This window comes from Pipistrellus kuhlii, unplaced genomic scaffold (genome assembly GCF_014108245.1).
Source record: "Pipistrellus kuhlii isolate mPipKuh1 unplaced genomic scaffold, mPipKuh1.p scaffold_m20_p_14, whole genome shotgun sequence".
Classification (NCBI taxonomy): Eukaryota; Metazoa; Chordata; class Mammalia; order Chiroptera; family Vespertilionidae; genus Pipistrellus; species Pipistrellus kuhlii.
In genome coordinates, this window is record NW_023425449.1 from 3,479,646 (window position 1) to 3,500,763 (window position 21,118).

At 39.4% G+C, this 21,118-nt stretch overlaps 1 protein-coding gene across 10 annotated transcripts in view; it reads left to right on the plus strand.

Annotated features, from left to right (window-relative positions):
• The window catches only part of CYRIB (CYFIP related Rac1 interactor B), a 71,492-nt gene that overhangs the window by 33,351 nt on the left and 17,023 nt on the right, over nt 1–21,118 (plus strand). For 4 of the 10 annotated variants that reach the window (XM_036437554.1, XM_045581301.1, XM_036437555.1 and 1 more), the window contains 2 exons: nt 14,364–14,446; nt 20,463–20,584. In XM_036437554.1, coding sequence (XP_036293447.1) covers nt 14,374–14,446; nt 20,463–20,584 — 195 coding nt within the window. In that variant the 5' untranslated portion in view covers nt 14,364–14,373. Of the gene's footprint in view, nt 1–13,383; nt 13,467–14,363; nt 14,447–20,462; nt 20,585–21,118 lie in introns of all 10 variants that reach the window. The other 6 variants (XM_036437563.2, XM_036437553.1, XM_036437561.1 and 3 more) reach the window with 3 other exon arrangements.

Below are 21,118 nucleotides of genomic sequence, written 5' to 3' on the forward strand. Positions count from 1 at the left end.
CAGCTATCACTAGTATGGTTGATCAGAAAAGGTCTACGCCATAATTCTAGTATGTTTATTTACTCATTTATGAATTTATTTGGAAGAAGGGAGGACACTTTTTCCATACCTCTTAATGGAAATTCTACCAATTATTGGTTTTGGTCCTTTTTAAAATGAGTCCTGAGTACTCAAACATTTGTAGTCCTGTAATTAATTGATTTAATTCTAACAAGTCAATGGGTATTTGAAAGTGTAATTTTTCTAGTGAAGTGTCCAGCGTAAGTCTCTCCTGGTGCTCCTCCTGTCATAGGTAGGGAAACTTCCTTTCAGAAGGTGCCTCCCTTTACTCAGGCCCCGTGGAAGCCCTGGCGGCCTGCGGCTGGAGCCTCGCCTGCGCCGTGGGCCACAGTGCAGAGCTCTCCCGGTTTCTGGAACCATGACTCCGTGGTCATCAGTGGGCCCTGTGCATCCCTCCTCAGAATAGTGATTCTGACAGTTGTTTTATGAAGTAAAATACATAGATTAAAAAGGAACCAGAAAATATTGAAATAGTTAACAAATATTGAAAATACAGAATTTTGTAGATTAATATCTATGCTTCTGACATTAGAAAATAAGCTTAGGTGACAATTCTGCTAAATACTGTACTTTTAAGTAGAAATGAGTTTGCAGTAGTTGTAATGTAATTTGAAATTACCCTGATTTCTATGGATGACAAGTTCATAGATATTTCTAATACCTCTTTGGTTTGTTGCCTGTAATCTTGCTTGAAGGAATAGCTAACTTCCACCAATGGGTTAGTGAGAGTTTCCCATCCAGATTCACGGGCACTGAATTCTCTTCCTGGATCCCAAATTAAGAACTCCTTTAGTGAAAATCAGCCAGACCTTTCTTTGTCATATTTGATAAGTGTAGTTTTTTTTTTTTTTATGTTCTGTATCACTAATCTTAAATAAGTAGCATTATACATCCATACATTAAGTAATATCCTGATGGTGTGGGCTAGAAGTTTTTGAAATAGCTTTGAAGAAACTTCTGTTTGCTGGTTAATAATCACAGAAACAGCATTCTGTGGAAAATGGTGTAGAAGATGTGTTAAGCCTTGCAGTTTGCCTGCTTCCGAAGAACACACATTCTAGTTTCAGGAACATGAACTACACATGCTAACATAAAATAGTTCAAGATGCCAACAGTTAATCAGAGAAATGCCATCACTCGTTGCCGCGGGAGGATGCAGATGGTAAGTGCTCTGGTGCTTGTGTTGTGGAAACGTTGGCGATACCGGCACCAGAATGTTGGACCAGTGGAGTCAGAGTGGATCTTGGTTCTACCATCTCTGCTTGAATTAAGACCAAGAAAGAATTCAGAGCCCAGACTCAGACTATAAGAGAAAGCTTATTTAGGAAGTCACCGAGGTAGAAGTGAGCAGTGGTAGAAAAGGGCCCAGGGAACAGGTAACAAAGGCAAAGGAAGGGTCTTGGAATTTAGGAGAGAAAGGTGAAGGGGCTGCCCCTGGGGGAAGAGGAGAGGGAGAGTGGCTCTTCCCTGAGGCCCCAGGGCTCTTATGGGTGGGGGTGCCAGGGGTGGTCCAGAGGAGGATCTTCATCAGCTTTCCAGGTGGCAGGACTTCGAGGTCTTGGTCTCCACTGATTGGTCTGCGGGGTCATTAGTCCAGGCACTTGGTCCTGATGTCATTGACTGAGGGGCTTGGCTGGTGTTGCTGCTTCTCTGCGTCTGGAGCTGAAACACAGCTGAGGCCTGGATGTGTTTGATGTGGGTCAGATCCTCATGTCCTGGGAGCTTAATGCTGAAGAGCTATTTTGTGGCCCCTTTTATGGTTCCCCATGACTAGCAAATTGCCAGGGGAGGAAAGGTCAGGGGAGGATACAAACCTCATGACCAGCTATGATATGAAAGGTCAAGGGGTCTGAACTGCATGGCCAGCGATAAACTAGGGGAGGAAAGGTTACCCTGGGGGCAAGGTCCTTTTCTGCCCGGTTTTGCCTGTTGATAGGCACTGAGACCTTTCCACATGGTGACCTCCTGTACCTGGTCCATGGTCCTTGCTCTGCCATGTCCAATTGCCTACCACAGAAACACACACGCACAGTGTTTTTCAGTTACTTCTGCAGTAAGAGCTCTACAGCGATGATGTGCCAGCCTAAGTTAGGAAGGTCCCAGAGTGGTGTCACTAAATTTGAATGTGTTTACCACCTTGTAGCTGACTACCAATAAAGAGAATTGCAGATCTATTGAAATTTGGTTGATGGCAAAACAGCACTAATATTTGTTTTGAAGGGAACATTGTGGACATCCGGCTTTTGGGTGTTTTGGTCCTATCAGTGTGATCCGACCCTGATGCCATATTTTAAAGTTGTTCTCAAAAGCTGCACTGCCAAGGTCAGTGGATTAAGCCCTACTTTCAAAAAACGAACTTGCTGCTTTCGCCCAAGTCGCCAAGTTTCTCTAGTCTTCAGTTTCTTCCTTTTACAGAGAATTGAGCTACATGTTTTCAAGTCACTTCATGAACCCTATATTCTGGGCTCGAATTTTGTATCCTTTCTCATTCCCTTCACTTCCTTCCTCATAACTTCAGACATGTAGTGAAAATATTCACAGTAAAGTGAATTGAACTTTAGTTTAAATATTTGGGTTGAAACTGTGTGTGGAACTTTCAAAGCTATAGATATTAGATAACATTTAGTTCAGAAAACTTTGTGATATATGCATTCTATATTTATTTTAATGGCTTGAAAAATCCATTAAAAATTAATAAACTCCTCTATAGGAAAATGGAATACCTCCTATTTTTTTTTGTTTTGTTAATCTTAGTTTTTTTGTTGGAGGCGATTGGTAGTAAATTGGCTCTTAGACAGTGCTGTTTAGTGAAAGGTATCCGCCTGTCCTTTGAAAATAGTCATGGAGTATGCTTTTTAAATTTACACAGGGAATCTGTCTCCACAGTCCAACTGAAGTAAAATAGTATTTTTAAAAATGATACAATGAAAACATTCAGTTATAATTACTATCTTTTCTGCAATATCAAAATGTAATGACCTCTGTTAGAGTCTTTTAAGCATAATACCAGATACTGATTTATAAATGTAGAGTTATTTAAGTACATATCTTAAAAATTATATTATTACCAAGAAGAGAAAATTTATTTTGCTTTTGTGATCTGTTTGATTATGATGAGCCTGGAGGAGGTATAATATATTTAAGGGAATGATTTTAATTGCAGTTCAGGAACAAGGGAAACGTGTGGCAGTGCCTGTATCAGTTCCATCAGTGTGCCAGGCTCAAACAGAACCACCTGGTAGGGAAACCTTTAAGGACTTTTCGTAGTACTGTCCGTCATCTTTTTCTAGTCATCATTTTTTTTTTCTTTCTTTCTTTCTTAAAATCTCAATTTTATTTCCACTTTAGAAATTTCTTTTAGGAACAATTGAAATATTAGAAAACTTTTTGGATGAGTTATGTGTACTTTCATTTATGACTAAGAAGCAGTATGGCAAAATGGTTAAGAGAATTGTTGGGACCCAGATTTGCTGGGGTGAATTTGAAGCCAGATGTTTAATCCTTCTTTCCTTCAGGTTGCTCAGATGTAAAATGAGGACTGTAATGCTAATCAACCTCATAAAATGGTTGAGGATTTTACCAGGTAATCCTGTGTGTATACTATTTAGTATAGTATATGGTGCACAGTAAGACCTCACTCATTGACTTTTACTTTTGTTTAGTGCTTACAGCATCCGAGGCCCTCTGCCAGATGCTTTGGTTACAAAGATGAAATTATAGTCCAACTCCAGGAAAGCTGGTTCTATGCCCTTAGTTCCTTTAGGCTGTTTAAACAGAAGGTCCGATGGCAAGTATTTCCTAAGTAACTCCTCCTAAACTTTATTCTCTTTCAGAAGCTAATCCTCACAATTACTAGACAGGAGACAGCTTGCTTGTAATTTTTTGCATGTGTGAGTGGATGTATATAGCCTGATAGATAGATGACTTTCTTTTGACCTCAGTTTAATATATAGTAAGATATTTCAAATATTTGATAGGTTCTCAGGTGGCACAGGTACTGTTTTGTTTGATTCTAGGAGGCCAGGGAGAACTGGTACCAAAGAGGAGAAATTAACAAGTGGGCAAATTTCAGCTTAATACAAGTTTTGTGTGGTTCTTGAGGGCAAGATGTATGTTGATTAATTGCGCATCATTTTATTATTGGCTGGCTTCTAAAAATTGACTGAAGTCTAAAATTTAAGTCAGCTGAAAGTAGAGCACTTAATGGTGGTTGCTTATAATAGAATCATATTTTTTTCAAGGGAAACCATAATAAATTCTTGTGAAGTGGGTGATGTTGAGTTTTGCTTGTTTTTTCTCTTTCCGACACTCACCGTTCTGTGCACTTCTAAATTACTTACCTTGGAACTTTGAACTAGCCCTTCTCATACCCTGTGTCTCTACCTGCTGGGAGATATAGCAGGAAGCAGTTCTTTGCTTTCTTGTTCTAAATTTGCAATTGAGGCAGTAATTTGCCTTGGTGGTTTAATTTTTAATGGCTAGAGGCATGGAAGAGCACTAATACTAGTTATCTCTGAATCAGTCAAAGATGTTGCAACAGTCTGATGTAATACTATTTTATTATGGTTCTCTTCTGTGTAAGGGCTAGTTTACTATATTTGTTGCACATGGCCAGGCATTCTAGTGAGTCTTTATTTAAAATAGCTTAAGTAAGATTTTTCACTTTAAAATACTAAATCTAAGTGTATCCACTAGATGTCAGCATTAGGAAAGACACAGCTTAGCATGTGGCATCACAGCCAGCAGCTGGGAGAGGTGCAGTCTGACAAGTAAACTGACCTGTGTGAAGGCACGAATTTTGTGATACAGTCGGGACTAGAAGTCAAGACTCCCAATTTCCATTGCACCGTCCATTTAGGTCACATTTCTGTAAGGCAAGTAGCTTAACTCCATATAGCTACTAGACTAATTTAATATGTTGATCTTGACACGTGCTAGGGATGCATGGGAAGGTTTTAGTGCTACTGTGATGTTGTGCAGCTGAGCACCCAGTAATGCCCAATTCCTGCATCTCTTGTCCATTTTGCCAAGGAAGGAGAACCAAAGGATAGATTTATTAATAGCTACACTAGTACCCGATGACAGTAGATACTGTTGGTAAGATTAAAGTTCAGCTGATGTCTAGAATTTTCTGTGTCAGTCATATTTCAGCCAGGACAGCAGATACCTTGGTAGGTGTTTACAATTGGGGATTTAACATATGGATTGATTTACATGAGGGTTGGAAGCCTGAGCAAAAAGAGGAGTCTGAGGTTCGAGCATGTGTTTTCACAGCACCTCTGACACCAAATGTGTGGGGTAATCCCGTACCCCTCTTCCCTCCCCCTCAACCAGTACCCCAGCTCTCAGGACACTAGCTGACTGTCCAGCAGTTCACTCTGACACTTACTTTGTGGCATTAGTGCTGACCTCACAGGTTCAGGGCTCAGTCCCACAACATTGCCATCCCCCCCCAGATGCCAATCACAAGTCCTACACCTATGCACTTTGACCCGACAGTTGTGATTTGGGGGTTCCCATGATTCCTTCTTAGGTTCAGTAATCTGCTATAATGGCTCCCAGAGCTCACTTCACTTTCTAGTACGGGTTTGCTCTAAGGGATTTTTACAAAGGATGCAAATGCACAGCCAGGTGGAGAGGTCCATCCGGTGAGGTTGGAAGCGTCCTGAGCGTAGGAGTGCTGTGCAGTTGGGTGTGCCACCCTCCTAGCATGCCGATGTGTTTACCAACCTGGACCATCTTCAACCCTGTCACTTAGGGGTTTAAAAAATATTTTTATGGAGGTTCCATTGTGTGGGCAGGACTGATTATAAATCGTTGGCCATTTGTGTTCAGTCCCTCTCCCTTTCCCGGAGGTAGGAGCTGGGGCTGAAAGCTGCTTCCCTCTAATCAGGCGTTTCTCTTTCTGGTAAGGAGCCTCTATCTTGAAGCTCTTTAGGGGCCTGCCAAGAGTCACCTCATTAAAATGAGAGCCTCCATCACCCAGGAAATTCCAGGGGATTAGGAGCTCTGTGTTAGGAGCTGGGATTGAAGACCAAATACACAGTTCTTTTTTAGTCACCTGAGGTAACGTAGATATTAATGGTAACCACAGGAAGCAAATACCACTTCTAAAGCCAGGGGAACAAAAGGGAGGAGGAGGGCTACCCCGTAAGTCTGGAAGCTCAGACCTCTGCAGGGGCTAGGCCTGCACTGCTGCTCCAGTCCACAGGAAGCCAGAGCCTGGAGCTGTGCCTGTCTTTTGCCAACAGGAAATGCTGATGGGATGTGAAAAACAGAGAGAGGGACCTTCTTTGTTCTCATCTGCCACTCTGCTTTTAGTCCCTCCCATTGATGGAACTTAATGAGGAGTCAGTGGCAAAGTCTAGGAACTACTCTTTACAGCACTTAGTCCCAACATCACAGAGCAGATTTAGGATAGGCTTGGGGGTGAGAGGTAATAGGAAAGTAAGTGTCACAGTCCACCTCTGACCACTTAGCATTCACTTATGCATGTACAACAGTAAGGACATTTTCATGCTGCTGCTCAGAGTTCTGGTTCTTGGATAGCTCCTGCCCAAATTGTCTAGGGGTACAAGTGGAGGAAAACCCGGGGAATATGGAGTCCTGGAGGGATGTCACTCCTGCTTACTTTATCACATTCAGTGGAACCATGAGTGGGGAGAGAGTGGAAGTCCTGGGGGGCTCAGATTCTACTCCAGCACGCTTACACACAAGTCAGAAAACAAGAGCAAGAGAAGAAGAGATCTTGGCTATGCCACTTAATGAACAAGTACTTGTTGCCTGCTGGTCACTGTGTTGGAACAAAAGGTACTGTTTAGCTACTTCTCTTGTGGAGAAGAAAGGGGAAAGAAGGAAGTGAAGTGGGTGTGGGAAGAAGGCTAAGGTGTGATGTGCATTGGCGCTGTAGTCACTAGAGACAACAGCATATTGTTGGGTAGCTCCTGCAGATGCTTTACTGGTAGACTTGCTTGAGTGGTTACCTCCATTGTTCTGGTTCTCACCTCTTGGTGGCGTTAAACGTCTTTCATGAAGTTAGTCCATTCAGTACCTTCAGCTGCCATGTTCCCAATGTGAGTTGCACCTTTTCAGAAGCTCAGAAGGAAGTGTGATTATGCCTCTCCTTTGAGTAATTGTGTACTCAGCCGATCCTTCAGAAAAGTGGTGCCACTGCATCCCACTATGCACAGTTAATTCAGTAGGTTTTTATTGAACATTTACTCTGTACTCTGTGGAAGATTCACTCTGTGTACTTGTATCAGAGGTGCACTAAATAAACATTGGGCCAGTCAAGTCAATATTCAGCCACGACCAAGGCCAAAGTCGTCATACAATAAGCTTTTCAGATACATTAATAAATATGGGAATTTATCAAAATTTAATGACTACAGTGTTAATTTTAATAGTCAGATTTTGAAGGTTGGACATATTAAACATTTTTTGTTTTTACTCTCCTGTTTATAGTCACGCTGCTGTTCATATGCAATATTAAATCCATCTTTGCTTTCAGAAGGTGATGTTGTAGTTTCATAGAAGTAGTTCTACAGTAAGGCTTTGTGCCATATTTGGGGAAGGAGACTATTTTCAGAAGCATATGTGCTGATGTGAGATTGTTGGAATCATTTGAATTTTTTGGAGGTGTCTACTGTTTCAGCTTGTACCTGCTGCTCTATGCAATCACCTGAGATCTAGAAATGTGGAGTTGGAGTTAGGTAAGTGGCTTTCCGGACAGCAAAACTGTGTGAGTTCCCACCTGCCTTTCAACTTTGCATTCACCTCCTTGCATTATTTGCTGTGTAGTGGGTTGATCAGAAAGAACTTTCTAGCATGTGCCATGTGATATTTCTGTAATTGCTCAATTTGGCTATTTCTTCAGGTTTCAGCAGATGAATTACAGTACATTCTCTGAAAGAACCATTGCCTATTAGTATTATTTTTTGTGTTGGCATTGTTATTATCTTCGGAGTACAATATTAATACTTTTTTAAATGTTAAAGCAGAGTTTTAACCTGTAATAGCTGCTTATATGACAAAGCAATTCCAACATATCTGGTAGTTTGGAAGAAGAATTATGAAAGTGATTCACTATATTTTTGCTAGTGCAAAATATATTACATTGTGTTATAGTTTCTGAACATACAACATAAGGGCAGATTTTCCTAATAACCAACATTTTAAAAATTATTAATAGTTGTACACAAAGCTTATGGCCTTTACAGAAAGGGAGAGAGGCAGAGAGAGGCTGTCTTCATCTCTTTGATTGGGAAGGCAGTGACCTCTTTTTAAATTCTAAGGCCTTTTTAAGAAAAGTCTTAGTTTTCAGTTGTCAGTATCTTTCCTCTCCCCTCCTTGGAACACTCCTATAACTTTACCAAGTTTTGTTTCTTGGTGGGTTTCTAATTACGCAGTTACTCAGCAAACATTTGTGGCTACCTCCAACACCCCAGGCATCGTTCTAGGACTAGACAAATCAAAGGCCTGCCTTCTTCGGGCTCCCCGGCAGCAGAGGGCAGGTGCCCAGAGGAGTGACTGTGTGAGCGTGTGTGGTGCCCATGCATTTGGGAAGGTGACGGTGACGGGAGAGGGGAAGGGACAGATGGCTTGGTCAGGGAAGCCTTCCACGCGTGGCCTGGAGGAGCAGTGTGCTGGGCGAGCTCAGTAGCTTGTCATTGATGTCTATGGACAAAGCATTTCAAACCAGGAGTGGTTGTTTCTGTTGTTTCTTTTTCTTTTATTGGTAAAAACTGTAATGTGAGGCTAGAGGCTGAATTGTTGGAGGTTTGAGGAGATTTTAAAAAAGCCTGAGGAATGGTCACCTGACGGGAGTATGGAGCAGATTGCTGGGCAAAGTAGGACGTTCACTGAAAGTAGAGATTCCTAATGGGAGGGCCCTTTTGCCCCAGGGGATGTTTGGCAGTCCCTGGTATTGGAAATGTCACTGGTGGGCACACTGGTGCTGTGAGCTCAGGTGACCAGGTATCTGGTGGGTGGAATCCTGTGCTGCCAAACAGCTTACAATGCGCTGGACAGACCGCACAGAAAAGAACTGTGTGGTTCAAAGGTTAATAGTTCCAAGTTTAAGAAATCCTGATTTAGAATGAAGCTAGTCAATGTTGAGTTTTGCTTCCTTCTCATCCCCCACTTTATATTAAGTTTATAAACAACTGTAGAAAACCGACGCCCAAGGAGTGATTCAGATGGTGCCGTGGTGCTGAGAGAGGAACAGGGGGATGTGACAGGAGGTAATGGGGGGGTAGGGAGGAGCGCCACTGCCATTGATAGGTGACCAGAGAAGCCTCTCTGAAGAGGGCACTGAGCGGAGGCCTGAGGAAGGATGGGACTAGCCTCCCGGCAGAGGAGACAGCATTGGAAAGCCCTGGAGTTTAAAGGGGAAAGAAAGCAACCACATCTGGTGGGAACTTTCTAGAGAGAGAGGGAACTAGTTGTGTTTCCTTTGGCTTCGGTTTTAATTACGAAAACTTCTAGTGCTTTGTGGGGAATGGTCTGCCGTAGTTAGTAAGTGCCTCTGTGAGCTCAGCCAGCCGCAGACCGACGGCCAGGAAGAGCGAGTTCCTTTCCAGATACTACATAGCCAGCTCTGAACCCAGCGTGCTGCAAATTCTACCAGAAACGTCACCAACACCGGAAGTGAACTACATTTGGTGTCTTTGTATTACATTTCTCCTTAGCCTACTCACTGAATATCTACAATATTTAGTCTGAGTTCAAGGATTACAATAAAAATAACCTGAAAGAAAATTCTTTAGCTTTTCCTCCTAAATGCTGATCTAAATATATTTATCACTTATTTTGAAATAGTGCTTCTAGAATAAATCAGTAGCATTTTGGACCAAGTTGTATATAATATTTTATATATATTGTTATCCTTTGTAGCAGATTTATGTATTCACCTGAAGTTTAGAAGTCTTATTAGTCAGAACTCTTTTTAGATGCAAATGACCAAAGCCCAGCTCAGCTAAAAGGTAACGGGGAAGTTGGTTGAAAGAAATGAGGGTATCTTAAAACCTGAGGAAAATCTAGCAGCTAAACAGGGAAACGGCAGCTGGAACCTGGGAACTAATGGGATCACAAACCAGGGACATGAGGACACCTTCTGGGGCCTCTGCAGGGGCCTCAGCTGCACTACATGCTGGCGGCATTCTTGTGTGACTGCCTGGCTGCTGGGGGTGGGGGGTGGGCAGGAAACCAGGCTGCCACTCCCTCCGCAGCCGCATTCCGCAGGCTCTGCTGTTCCAGCAGATCCTCTGGCTCTGCCTGGGCCATACCACAGCAGCAAGGAGATGCCAGGCGTCCTGTACCCACCTGTCAGTGTCTGAAGCCGCTGCGGTGATGTTTATTATTGTGCACATTGTACGGCTGAAGCGTGGAGAAGTCAGGAATCCTGACTCAAGTCCCAGAGCTGGGAAGTGGCAGGGTTAGGGTTTGAATCCAGGCAGTCTGACAGTGGACCAGAACCAACAATCGCCACCATGTCGTATTCATCGCAACCAGCCACACCGAGGGGATGGAAGGTTTTGTTTTGCTTTTGGCTGAGGAGTAAAACAATGTAAGATTAGGATGTGGTTTTACTTCTTTTTTCCCTTATAAAAAAAGATATGACCGCTGATAACATAATGAACTGTTTTCAGATCTTTGGGGCCGCTGTTGTACTATGTTGGGGGTTCCAACCAGGGGCATTTGGCAATCTCTGGAGTTATACTCCGTTGTCCCAACCTGTGCGGTGAGTTACTACTGGCCTCTAGTGTCTACAGGCCCAGGATGCTGCTGCTAAGGATCCTACAATATGAGACAGGCCCCAGTTTTAATAGTGCTGAGGTTGTGGAACTGTACTAGGTACACTGGGCCAGTTCAAACTTAGAGTCTGTTAGGGTCGCCAAAGGAGGTATGCATGAGGCCAAAAGTGGTCAATAAATATGAATTTACGAGATTATCTGGAAACAGATGGGCTGAACCCCAAATAACACCAGCAGCTTGGTACCAGGGAGTTAGAGATTTTAAAGGACTCTAGTTGGGCTTTTTCAGAGGGGAATTCTCTGGGCAGTCTGGATCCTGGGCAAGTCCGGAGGGGAAGGAGAATGGTCTTAGCGAATGGAATGTGGTCTAAGGAAAGGGAATGTTCGTTGTGACATGGGCTACAGGTCAGTTTCCCAGGGGAGAGGGTGTCATTCCATTATTTGATCAGACCTAACAGTCTATTTGGGTTGAAGAGGAAAGAAATGCTAAAATTTTGAGTACTTGTGGAGAGTGGACATATCAGACCAAGTATGAAGCAGGTGAGGGGGTTAGGGTCACATTTGGCTAGTATGCCTCGAAAGAAGGACTAAATGGTGAAGGGGAGGTAGGAAGGTGGAGCAGACGGACTTGGCTAGTTTCAGTGTTTTCCTGAGGATCACCTGTGGCATACAAGTAAAAAGGTAAGGAAACTAACATCTCCCTTCCCCCTCCCTCCAGCAACTGTCGATGGTCTCATAGGACTAGGCCAGTGGTCGGCAAACTCATTAGTCAACAGAGCCAAATATCAACAGTACAATGATTGAAACTTCTTTTGAGAGCCAACAACCGACTTCTGCTCATGGGCCACGAAGTTTCAGTCGCATTGTATGTGTGCGCCTGCATGTGGTATTTTGTGGAAGAGCCACACTCAAGGGGCCAAAGAGCTGCATGTGGCTCGCGAGCTGCAGTTTGCCGACCACTGGACTAGAGTAATCCATTCATTGTATATTTGGTCTCATTTCTTGCTAGTGAGAGAGTTTGTATATTTGGAAACAGAAATTCCATATATATTTGAAAGCTTTTAAAAATTAAATCTGTGAAATAGTCCATTTCTAAATGGTTCTTAAAACTTATTGAATAAATTTAGTAGCCAGCTTGAAGTAATTGTTTGGATATGATTGATGATTTTGGAACAGTATTTATATTTTTCTTACTGTAAAAGTTTGGCATTATTAAATTTTTTATCAGGTATAAGAGAAGATTAAACAGTTTCCTCTTAGTGTTTACCTCAGCTAATTCATTTGTGTAAAACATTGTACAAAATCTTTTTAGTAATTTCTGTGTCATAGGGATTTTGATATAAAAAATAAGACCGATCCCTACCTCCCATTGAGAGAAGATTGTTTTGAAAGAAAGGAGACCCTTCGTTATTTACTGTATTTGTGAATAAATTAGATTGTCCTTAAAATTTTCTAAGAAATGTATATGTCAGTCCAACAAATAACTGTTATTTCTCTTTGTGGGGAGAAAGTTAGGGACTTAGGCCATTGTCTGGGGAGTAGGTGGAGGAAGAGGTATCAGCACAGGTGGCCAGAAGCACTGACTCTTTTCAAACTCTTATATGGGGATAATAATAAGTTACTCTTTCATTGATTAAAAAATACTGTTGCTTTTATGTTTTGTTTCATTTATGTTTGCCAGCAGTTCCATATTTGGAGAAAAAGTATTGAGATTGGGGTGGGGGAATATCTGTGCACTGTAGTCTCACTTCCCAATAGTTACTGCCCCTTCCAGGTTTGAATCTGACTTCCTGATGGTCCTGACATTGCCCTCTACATCCATCCACACTGAGTCATGGCAAATGCTTGCGCAGGATTTACGCCAATACCTTATTTTTACTGTTTTTCCTCTGCAAACATGTGTTATGGTAATTGCTGGATCCTTAGTACTGGTTTGCTATGTTAACTTTTGAGTTATATACATTGTATGGTTGTATCTAGTTAATATTGTTGAATAACCAGTCTGAGTAAATAATAAAATGTTTGATTAATCTTCGGAGTATAGAAAATGTAAGAAATGTTGTTTTATATGTGGTAAAAATTTTTATGTAGATTATTGATAATTGTCTTTAGTCTTGAATGGTTAAGTATGATTTGAATACTGTCTTCCTTGTATTCCCAAAGGATATGATCTACAGAAGGAAATTACCCGTTATTTAAAAATATGGTCTCAGTATTTACTTACTTGACAAATCTATTCTGATGTTCATTTAAACTGAGAATATATGCTTCAAACATTATAAAGAAGTAACCTAATATGGATTAATCAAATGTAAATATTTCAAATTATATGTAAAAATCTGATCTTTTTCCAGCCTTGTTGTATGTAACTTTTTTTGATCTGTGGAAAAGAGGACAAGAGCTATAAACTCAGAGCCACCTGTGCTTTTGTTGTGCCACATTTTCTGTGCCAGGAGCACATAGACCTGCACCTGTTGGTAATTCCGAGCAAGCCAGCCTTTGCCGAATCCCAGGCCTCTGCTTAAACTTTTTTACTGGAACTAAATGATGTTGCCATTTTTATTTTTAGGTTTGCTGGCATGGGTAATCTCATTAAGGTGCTAACCAGGGACATAGACCACAATGCAGCACATTTTTTCTTGGACTTTGAAAGTAAGTCTCTTTAGCCCTTCACAGCTGGTGCATAATGGTAAAGGTGAAAGGTGAATGATCCTCACACCACAGTGAAGGCCAGCCAGAACATTTGTTAATAAAGGATGGGGAATCAAAATTTGCATGATTTTTTCCCTTAATCATAGGCAAACATCACCATCATACGTATAATTCTTTAGTTTTTCATTTGCTAAAATCATGGTGAGTCTGTAGCCAGTGCTGTCCTTTCATTAGTCCATGAAGCAAGGAGCCTTATGATGAACATTCTGCTAGTATGCCGTGGTGACATGTGGTGACCTGCTCACGATCCTGCCACCGGCGGCAGCTACGGTCGAAGTGTGCTGCACATCAGAATCAGGACTTAAATAACTGCCACCGCTACAAACCCAAATTTGGATAGAAATAGCCCTTTATTGCATGGCATACAGGAAGTAAGTTTAACATTCTAATCTCTTAAGATGAAATGCAGAGGTGAGCTGTGGCCAAAACTCTTGATATTTGGCTTTGAAACAAATTGTTGTTTCGGCGCAATTTTAAACAAGATTACACGTGAGTAATTCTTGATCAGAAATTTCTTTTCCAGAATACAAGCACTATTGGAATACTTACAGAATTTTTCATTATAAGGCCACTGATGAGACTTGTCTTGGGAGAATTTTGCGAAGAATTAGAGCAACAGTTGTGCCATTGCGTGCAGGAAGCCACATTTCACCTCCAGGTCCTCCACATCAGCCGATGCGAGCCCAGTGTGCTGTCGCCCGAGCCCAGGCTCGGTACCTGAAGGACGAATTCATGGCCTAATGAACATTTCCCTTTTGCTGTTGAAACAAAAAATCCATTTCCAATGTTCTTTTTTGTAAAGGGATATTTTCTCTTTTCTCATTCTTGTCTTGACAGGTACCTTAACATGGGGAATCTTCTTAAAGTTTTGACATGCACAGACCTTGAGCAGGGGCCAAATTTTTTCCTTGATTTTGAAAGTGAGAAGATGATTTTATATCTTTTTCTCTTTGCCTGCAGTAGACTGCGTTTGTCTTGCACTAAATGAATGTTTCCACTTTGCCATCTGTTTAACTGCTTTGCATGACTGAGCTATGAATTGTTTGAGTAAAATTTCTGGTGCCTTCTAGAACTGCAAATCCTTTATTTATAGACTAAATTGTAAAATGCTTTTATTTGAATTTTTACAAGAGGTATCTCTTTAGTTGAGCATTTTTTACACTTTGAGATCGCAAATGAAAATATTTAAGATTCTTATATGAAAAAATTTCAGCGGAAATTTGTTAATAGAAGCAATTTTTGAGGGGAATTATTGCATTTGAGAAAAATTAAATATTAACTCTATACCTATTGAAGTATTTTAATACAAATCGGTTCTTGAAGGCCATTCAAAGCTTATTTGGGCATAATATTAAAAGGTAAGTGTGAACCTTAATTATTTAATCTTTGTCTATAATTAATTTGAAAAGTTAAGAAACTCATTATATGTACTTATTTCAAGAGTTATTTTTTTTTTCTAACTCTAAATATAAAGAAAATAATGGGTTCACAGACCTTTAAGTAATTTGCCTTCTGTTTGTTTTATGTTGCATGACCTATTGTAATATGGTCTAAGGGTGGCAGGTAAGTGTCATTGACCCCATGCATGTTGAAAAGCTTTTGCATTTTTGGCTGTCTGTCTGTATTGCTTAAGCTTGTCTGGTTGTCAAATCAAGAACAATGATATTAAATTGGTGTATTAGCGTGAATGTTGCTATTTTAACTGATCATTAGAAAATTGTTAGGAAAGGGTGAAGAGAGCGCCTTAGATTGTAAATCGTGCGATCTCTTGCATTACCACTAAGGTTAAAACATTTGAACAGATATTTAAGTACTTAAACCTTAAGACCTTTTCTGGCTTTAAAAACAAACAAATCCCTGAAAATAAATCCCCAGAGAGTCACTGCATTTTTCATCATCAACTTTTATTTAGTTTATGTGATATTATGCAATTCATTCTACTTTATGAATAATTTAAATATTTTTCTTGAAACCAGGACAGTGTCTATGCACACATTAATTTATTGTTCTACATCTTATGGAATAACTTATGGTCTCTGATATTTTTCTAATTTCATTACATTCCTATCAATGTTCTGTTAATAGTTTGGTAGTGTATGCAGGCTAGCGAAGAGTAGTAATGCTAATATCAGGACCATAAAAAATTGTGGGTTTTTAGGGAACCATGTAGTTAAATAAATATTGGTTTTCTTGACCCTTCTCAACAATTTAACAAGACTGTTTTAAGTGCATGTTTAGCATGAATTTTAATCAGCTTGGGGATGTTGAGCAGATTGCTGACTTAAAGGTTATTCTTTCAGATGAGGCAACTTACATTAAAGCTGTATTTTAGTTTATTTGCATCTATTTCAAACTTGGTCATGTATATTTTTCTGCTATTCTGTCTCCCTCTTACTCTGTCTTCAATTCCTTACATTTGCAGAATCTTGGCTCTGACACAGTCAAGATCTTGTTCAAGACTTGGCACTTGATCTTTTTATAAACCGAGCTTTAGGTTGTGGTCCAGTGAGAAGCATGAGTTTACTGTAGTGCTTAAAATATTATTTGGCCTTGGTTTCCTAATCTGGAGTAGGTTTGGATCGTTATCCTTAAATTTAAATAGTTAATTTAGTGCCAAGAAAAGGTCGGAATTGCTAACAACAACAATTAACTTGTTACGGGCAGCTATAAGTTAAAGAATGATATTGTTGCCTATATCAGCCAATGTAGAACTCTTGATTTGACACTTGCTGGTATACTGTAAGTGAAATTTAGTGAAAACATTCTGCATCCTAGGCCAGAGTTTGCCTGTTATTTCTTATTTAGATTTTTAAAGTATGTTTTCTTATGATTCTTAATCAGTTTTATCTTTCATTCGTCTTTTTTTTTTTTTTTTTTAACAAAACTTTTTGGTGAAAGCTTACCTTATGATTTGGCTACTAGAGTGACCTTCGCCCATGAGATGGGTCAAAATGGTCAACATTTAATGTGCCAGTTCCTTATGATTACAGAGAATAAAGCCACATTCTTTTATTGAATAAAATAACAAGTTCTGCATTGTTTATTTCTAGATGAACAGCAATATTTAGGTTACTATTGTAATTTAGGTTTATCTTAGACATGATTTAATGGAGTCCTAAGGGTACAAAATAAAGACTCTGCCTTAACTTTAGCGTGTGCACACAATATGCTATTTTTCACTTCAGTTCAGCATCCATTTATGCCAAGCCTCCCGCCTGCCCACAAGTAGGTGCCAGGGACGCAAAGATACAGCTCCTGCCTTTGGAGAGTTCTCAGTCTAGTGGGGTAGATAGAAATGCAGATTAATAATAAGCTTTGTGTAGTTTACATCCTAGGTGTAGCTCAGGAAGGGACTGGCTTTACCTTGCAGGGAGTGGACGTTCTGATGGTGACGTTTGAATTGGTTTGTGGAGGTGCAGTAGAACGTTTCAGGCAAATTTAGTGAAGGACATTGGAGAAGTATGTACAAAGTTACACTGTTTTCAGTTAGACCACAGTAAGAGTGTAAAAATAGGTGAATTTTTGTAAATGAGAAATAGAACCTTACTTCCTATGATTCTTTATTTTAGTGCCTTTCCATTTAATCATATATTTCTTCTAATTCTGTGTCTTTTGTGTTACCTGTGTCGTCGTCGTCCGTGTGTCTCCCCCCCCCCCCCCCCCCCATACATCTTTTACAACTATTGGTATCCACTTTTTTAGGCTAACTTTATTTTCCATTTTCCCTTTTGTATATTTTCTATTGTTTTTGCTCTGTACTTTGAAATATTTTTATTCTTATGGTCTGTCCTTATATTTTTTTTCCTCTAAAATGATACAGGATTTTATTTGTTCAAAGATGAAACTGCATAATGGTGTCCTTTAACTCATGCTGGAGGCATATTTATATCTACCACCTTGGTATCTTCTCATTCATGCAACAATTTTATTAGAAAATCTGCTCGGTACTGAGTTTGCATGCCATTCAGTGGCATGTACTATATATTGAGCCCTTCCTTGATGAAATTTATGGAGTTAGAGAATAAATATTTATTGAGCGAATGTATGAATGGATGCCAGATTAAAGCATCCTTAATCACAGTTATAATTTTCATGTGATTTTCTTTTTATCTTCCTTCTTTTGTAGCTGATCTTTGCCTCTTTTTGTACCATAACAACTTTAGTTTTTAAAAAATCTTTATTGTTGAGAGTATTACAGATTTCCCTTCTCCCATACCCAACTTCAATTTTAACACTTACTTTCAGCAACTCTTTTTAGGAAAGTGGAGTGAAATTATTATTGTACAATATTGAATTTTACCTCCAAACAGTCTGAACAACTGAAACATGCTGTAATTGCCCTTGAGCAGCTTTTAAAGAAGCCTGATGAATTAGCACTGTGCCTACTCCAGTAGTAGATGCATCCTTTTGCAATCAAACGACTATCCCTTTGTTAGCTGGCTAAGTGGCAGGCTTTTCCTTCAACTAATACAGTTTTTCATTCTTTGCTCTGAAAAATCAAAGTGACAAGTCTTGGGTGCATTATGATACCTTTTTTTTTTTTTTTTTTTTTAAACAAATGCTTTCTTTTACATAATCTTTCCCCCTCCCTAGTTTCTCACCTTTTGCATGACTTGCTGTCGGTAAAGTAGTGCTTACCTGTCTGCTATTTTCTGTTTGTCTTCATTTCTACAGCAGTCTTCAGCAGCTTTCAAAATTACAATGTGACTCTCCTGTGGCAGCTAAAACTGCTCAGTCAGTGTGGTGCTGGGGCTGTCCCACCCTTAGGGGAAACAGAAGTCTTTGCCTCTGTTTTTAAGTTTCTTGTTACTTATTAAATCTTTAATAATCAGTGATCACTCCCAAGGTCTATTCAAATCTACTTTATAATGTTTCTTTGTCTGTAAGTCTCAGTGTCACATTTTTATCTTAAAAACTAGTCACCACACCAAAAATGCATAGTAATTGCAAACTTTATAAATACCTCTTGGTTTATAACAGTCAAAATATTGTCCTTTGTCATGAATTCCCTCTTCATGAATTTAAACTATGTGTCTCCTACTGATGTTATGTCTGTAGTTTCACAGCCCACGTGAAAAAGTATAAAATTGCTGTTTTTGCATGTAAAGAGTATTTTCTCTGCTGCGCCTAGTGTAAGTATAAGAGTTATGAGATGTACTTTTTAAAAGTGTGTGTCTAAATCATGACTTTGGAGAACAAGGTCTGGCTAAATGTGAGAGGATATTACTGCTAAATGACAGGCTGATTTTAAAGTCATTTAGCAAAAATATCATTATTCACTCCTAGTAAAACATGTATAACTTTGGACACAGTCTTTTTTTAATTGGCTCCTCTTATGTAATTATTTTGTCATAGAATTTTCATTCAAAAAGTGCATGATTTCTGAAAAGAAATTTTAAAATAAGGGAACAGATGTGAGAACACAAATCCCTAAGTTGGCTTTGCACGTAAATGTTACTGTGTTATGTTTTTGTAGTACTGTCCTTGAAATTAAAATGTGGTACTGTAATTGTTGATTTAAAAAATATGTGGTATGTATTTGACTAGTTGGCAGGTTTAATAAGTGGGATTGAACTATGACTTGTCCCAAGCACAAAATAAAGTTACAGTATTTAGGCATCTGGAGTCCTAGTTTCATGTGTCAACTTAGTTTCCTTAAATTTTTTAAGGAAAGGAATAGATACAGATTATTGTGTATTTGTGGGGCGGTGGTGTGGATACAGAAACTCTTAAGCATTAGTTTAATATAACAAAGAGATCAGAAATGTTCTTAATTCATATCATAAATTAGGTAAGCAAAACAGATCAGACATGTTCTTAATTCAAATTATAAATTTGGTCTCCCTTCCCTACCCTCATAAGAGAACATTTTAGTAGGGAGAAATTCTGCCAGCATAATTCCTCTAAAACATTATGGTAATTATAATGTGTATCATTTTAAATGCTTTATGCCGTCTCTGTAGAAGCATGGCCTAGTTGAAAAGATAAAGAAAAATTCAGTTTCCTCACAGAGTGCCCTATCCCCTCCACAAGCAATGTATTAGATGGAAAAGATTTATCCTTAGGAAAAATTGACCACATCATTAAAAACAGAATTTCTAGCAGAGAGAAAGCTAGATTTAGTCACATTAACATATGTTCTGTGGCTAACACTGCAGGTGGTGGAAATACCCATATGTTTGTGTTCCTTGTCATGCTTTTTGTAACTGTAATTCTTCATTTTTTCCTCATCCTCAAGGACTGAGGAGCTCAGTTTTTACTTTAGCATTTAAAAAGCTCAGTGATAATATTGCAGCTAAAGCACCTAGCTTTCAGCGGCCCAGTGATTCTGGAGCAGTTTCATACTTTGAACTCTTCTGCGCTGGAATCTTGACCTTGTATTCATCAACAGAGAAGTTCATTTGGTATAGAATTTAAAGTGGTCCCTAGAAAAGGGCACATCTAGAAAGGATTCTTTCAAAAGTCTTTATATCAATATTCAGTCATTAAATTAACTTTATTGGAGAATAAAGTCATTTCATTCTTAAACATAGATTAGCAAGATATATTAGGCCTTTCATTTCTCTAGCATTAAAATAGATCATTACTCATGAATTTACAGTCATTACTGACAGTGACGACTGTAATGAAAAGCCAGTTATTCGTGCCATCACAATTTAAATTCGAATGATAATTCTCAAGTTCACTAATATACCAAGTCATTATTTGTATCTACAATAAATAATGTTTGGTGTTCCCTTTCTACTTTGTGATATTTACAAACTTGAGGCTAGTTGTTCAAGTATAGAACTATGGAAAAATTATCAATGTTTTCCAAGAAGTGCAGAGTTAACATTGAATAAATGTTAGTCATCTTTAGAAATTTGGATTTAGAGTTATATGTGTACTAAAAAATTCATGTGACTGTGAATTTTCTTGTGCTTTCCTGCTGTTTAGATGCCCAGCCTACAGAGTCCGAGAAGGAAATTTATAATCAGGTGAATGTAGTGTTAAAAGATGCAGAAGGCATCTTGGAGGACTTGCAGTCATACAGAGGAGCTGGCCATGAAATACGAGAGGTAAAGCACGCCATTTTCCAGTCAACTGGAATGCACTGTGTCCCTCCCTCTTTTTAATCTCTATCGTTTTCTATACTTTTAGAACTGATTGCATGGTAAAAATTATATTTAAAGAAAGATCACTTGCATTATTTCAAAAGTGGTTACAAAATATAAGGGTAAAAGGAAAACAATGTTCTATAAAAATGTATGTATTTTATGTATATTAAAAAAAATTGAGTGTTATTGGTTGATCTCACACCTGAAATTTACTGTCTCCCTGGGGGGCCCATTGGTACTTTTATGGAGGGGAGGAGTGAACACAACTTTTTCATCTAAACATCCTTGGGAAATGCTGAAATCTTCCTGTGATCTGACTCCCAGCTCTTGTCTGACTTTTTCCTCAGAGCAAATGTTCGGTGTGCTCTCCCTCGCCTTCTCCCGAACCTCTGACCCGGTCCACATTTCTTCCTATTCGTCTCATTCTCCATTTCTTCTGTCTTTCAGGAGAAGCTTAGTCTCTCTCCTTCTTACCACGACTGTGTACTCTAACAT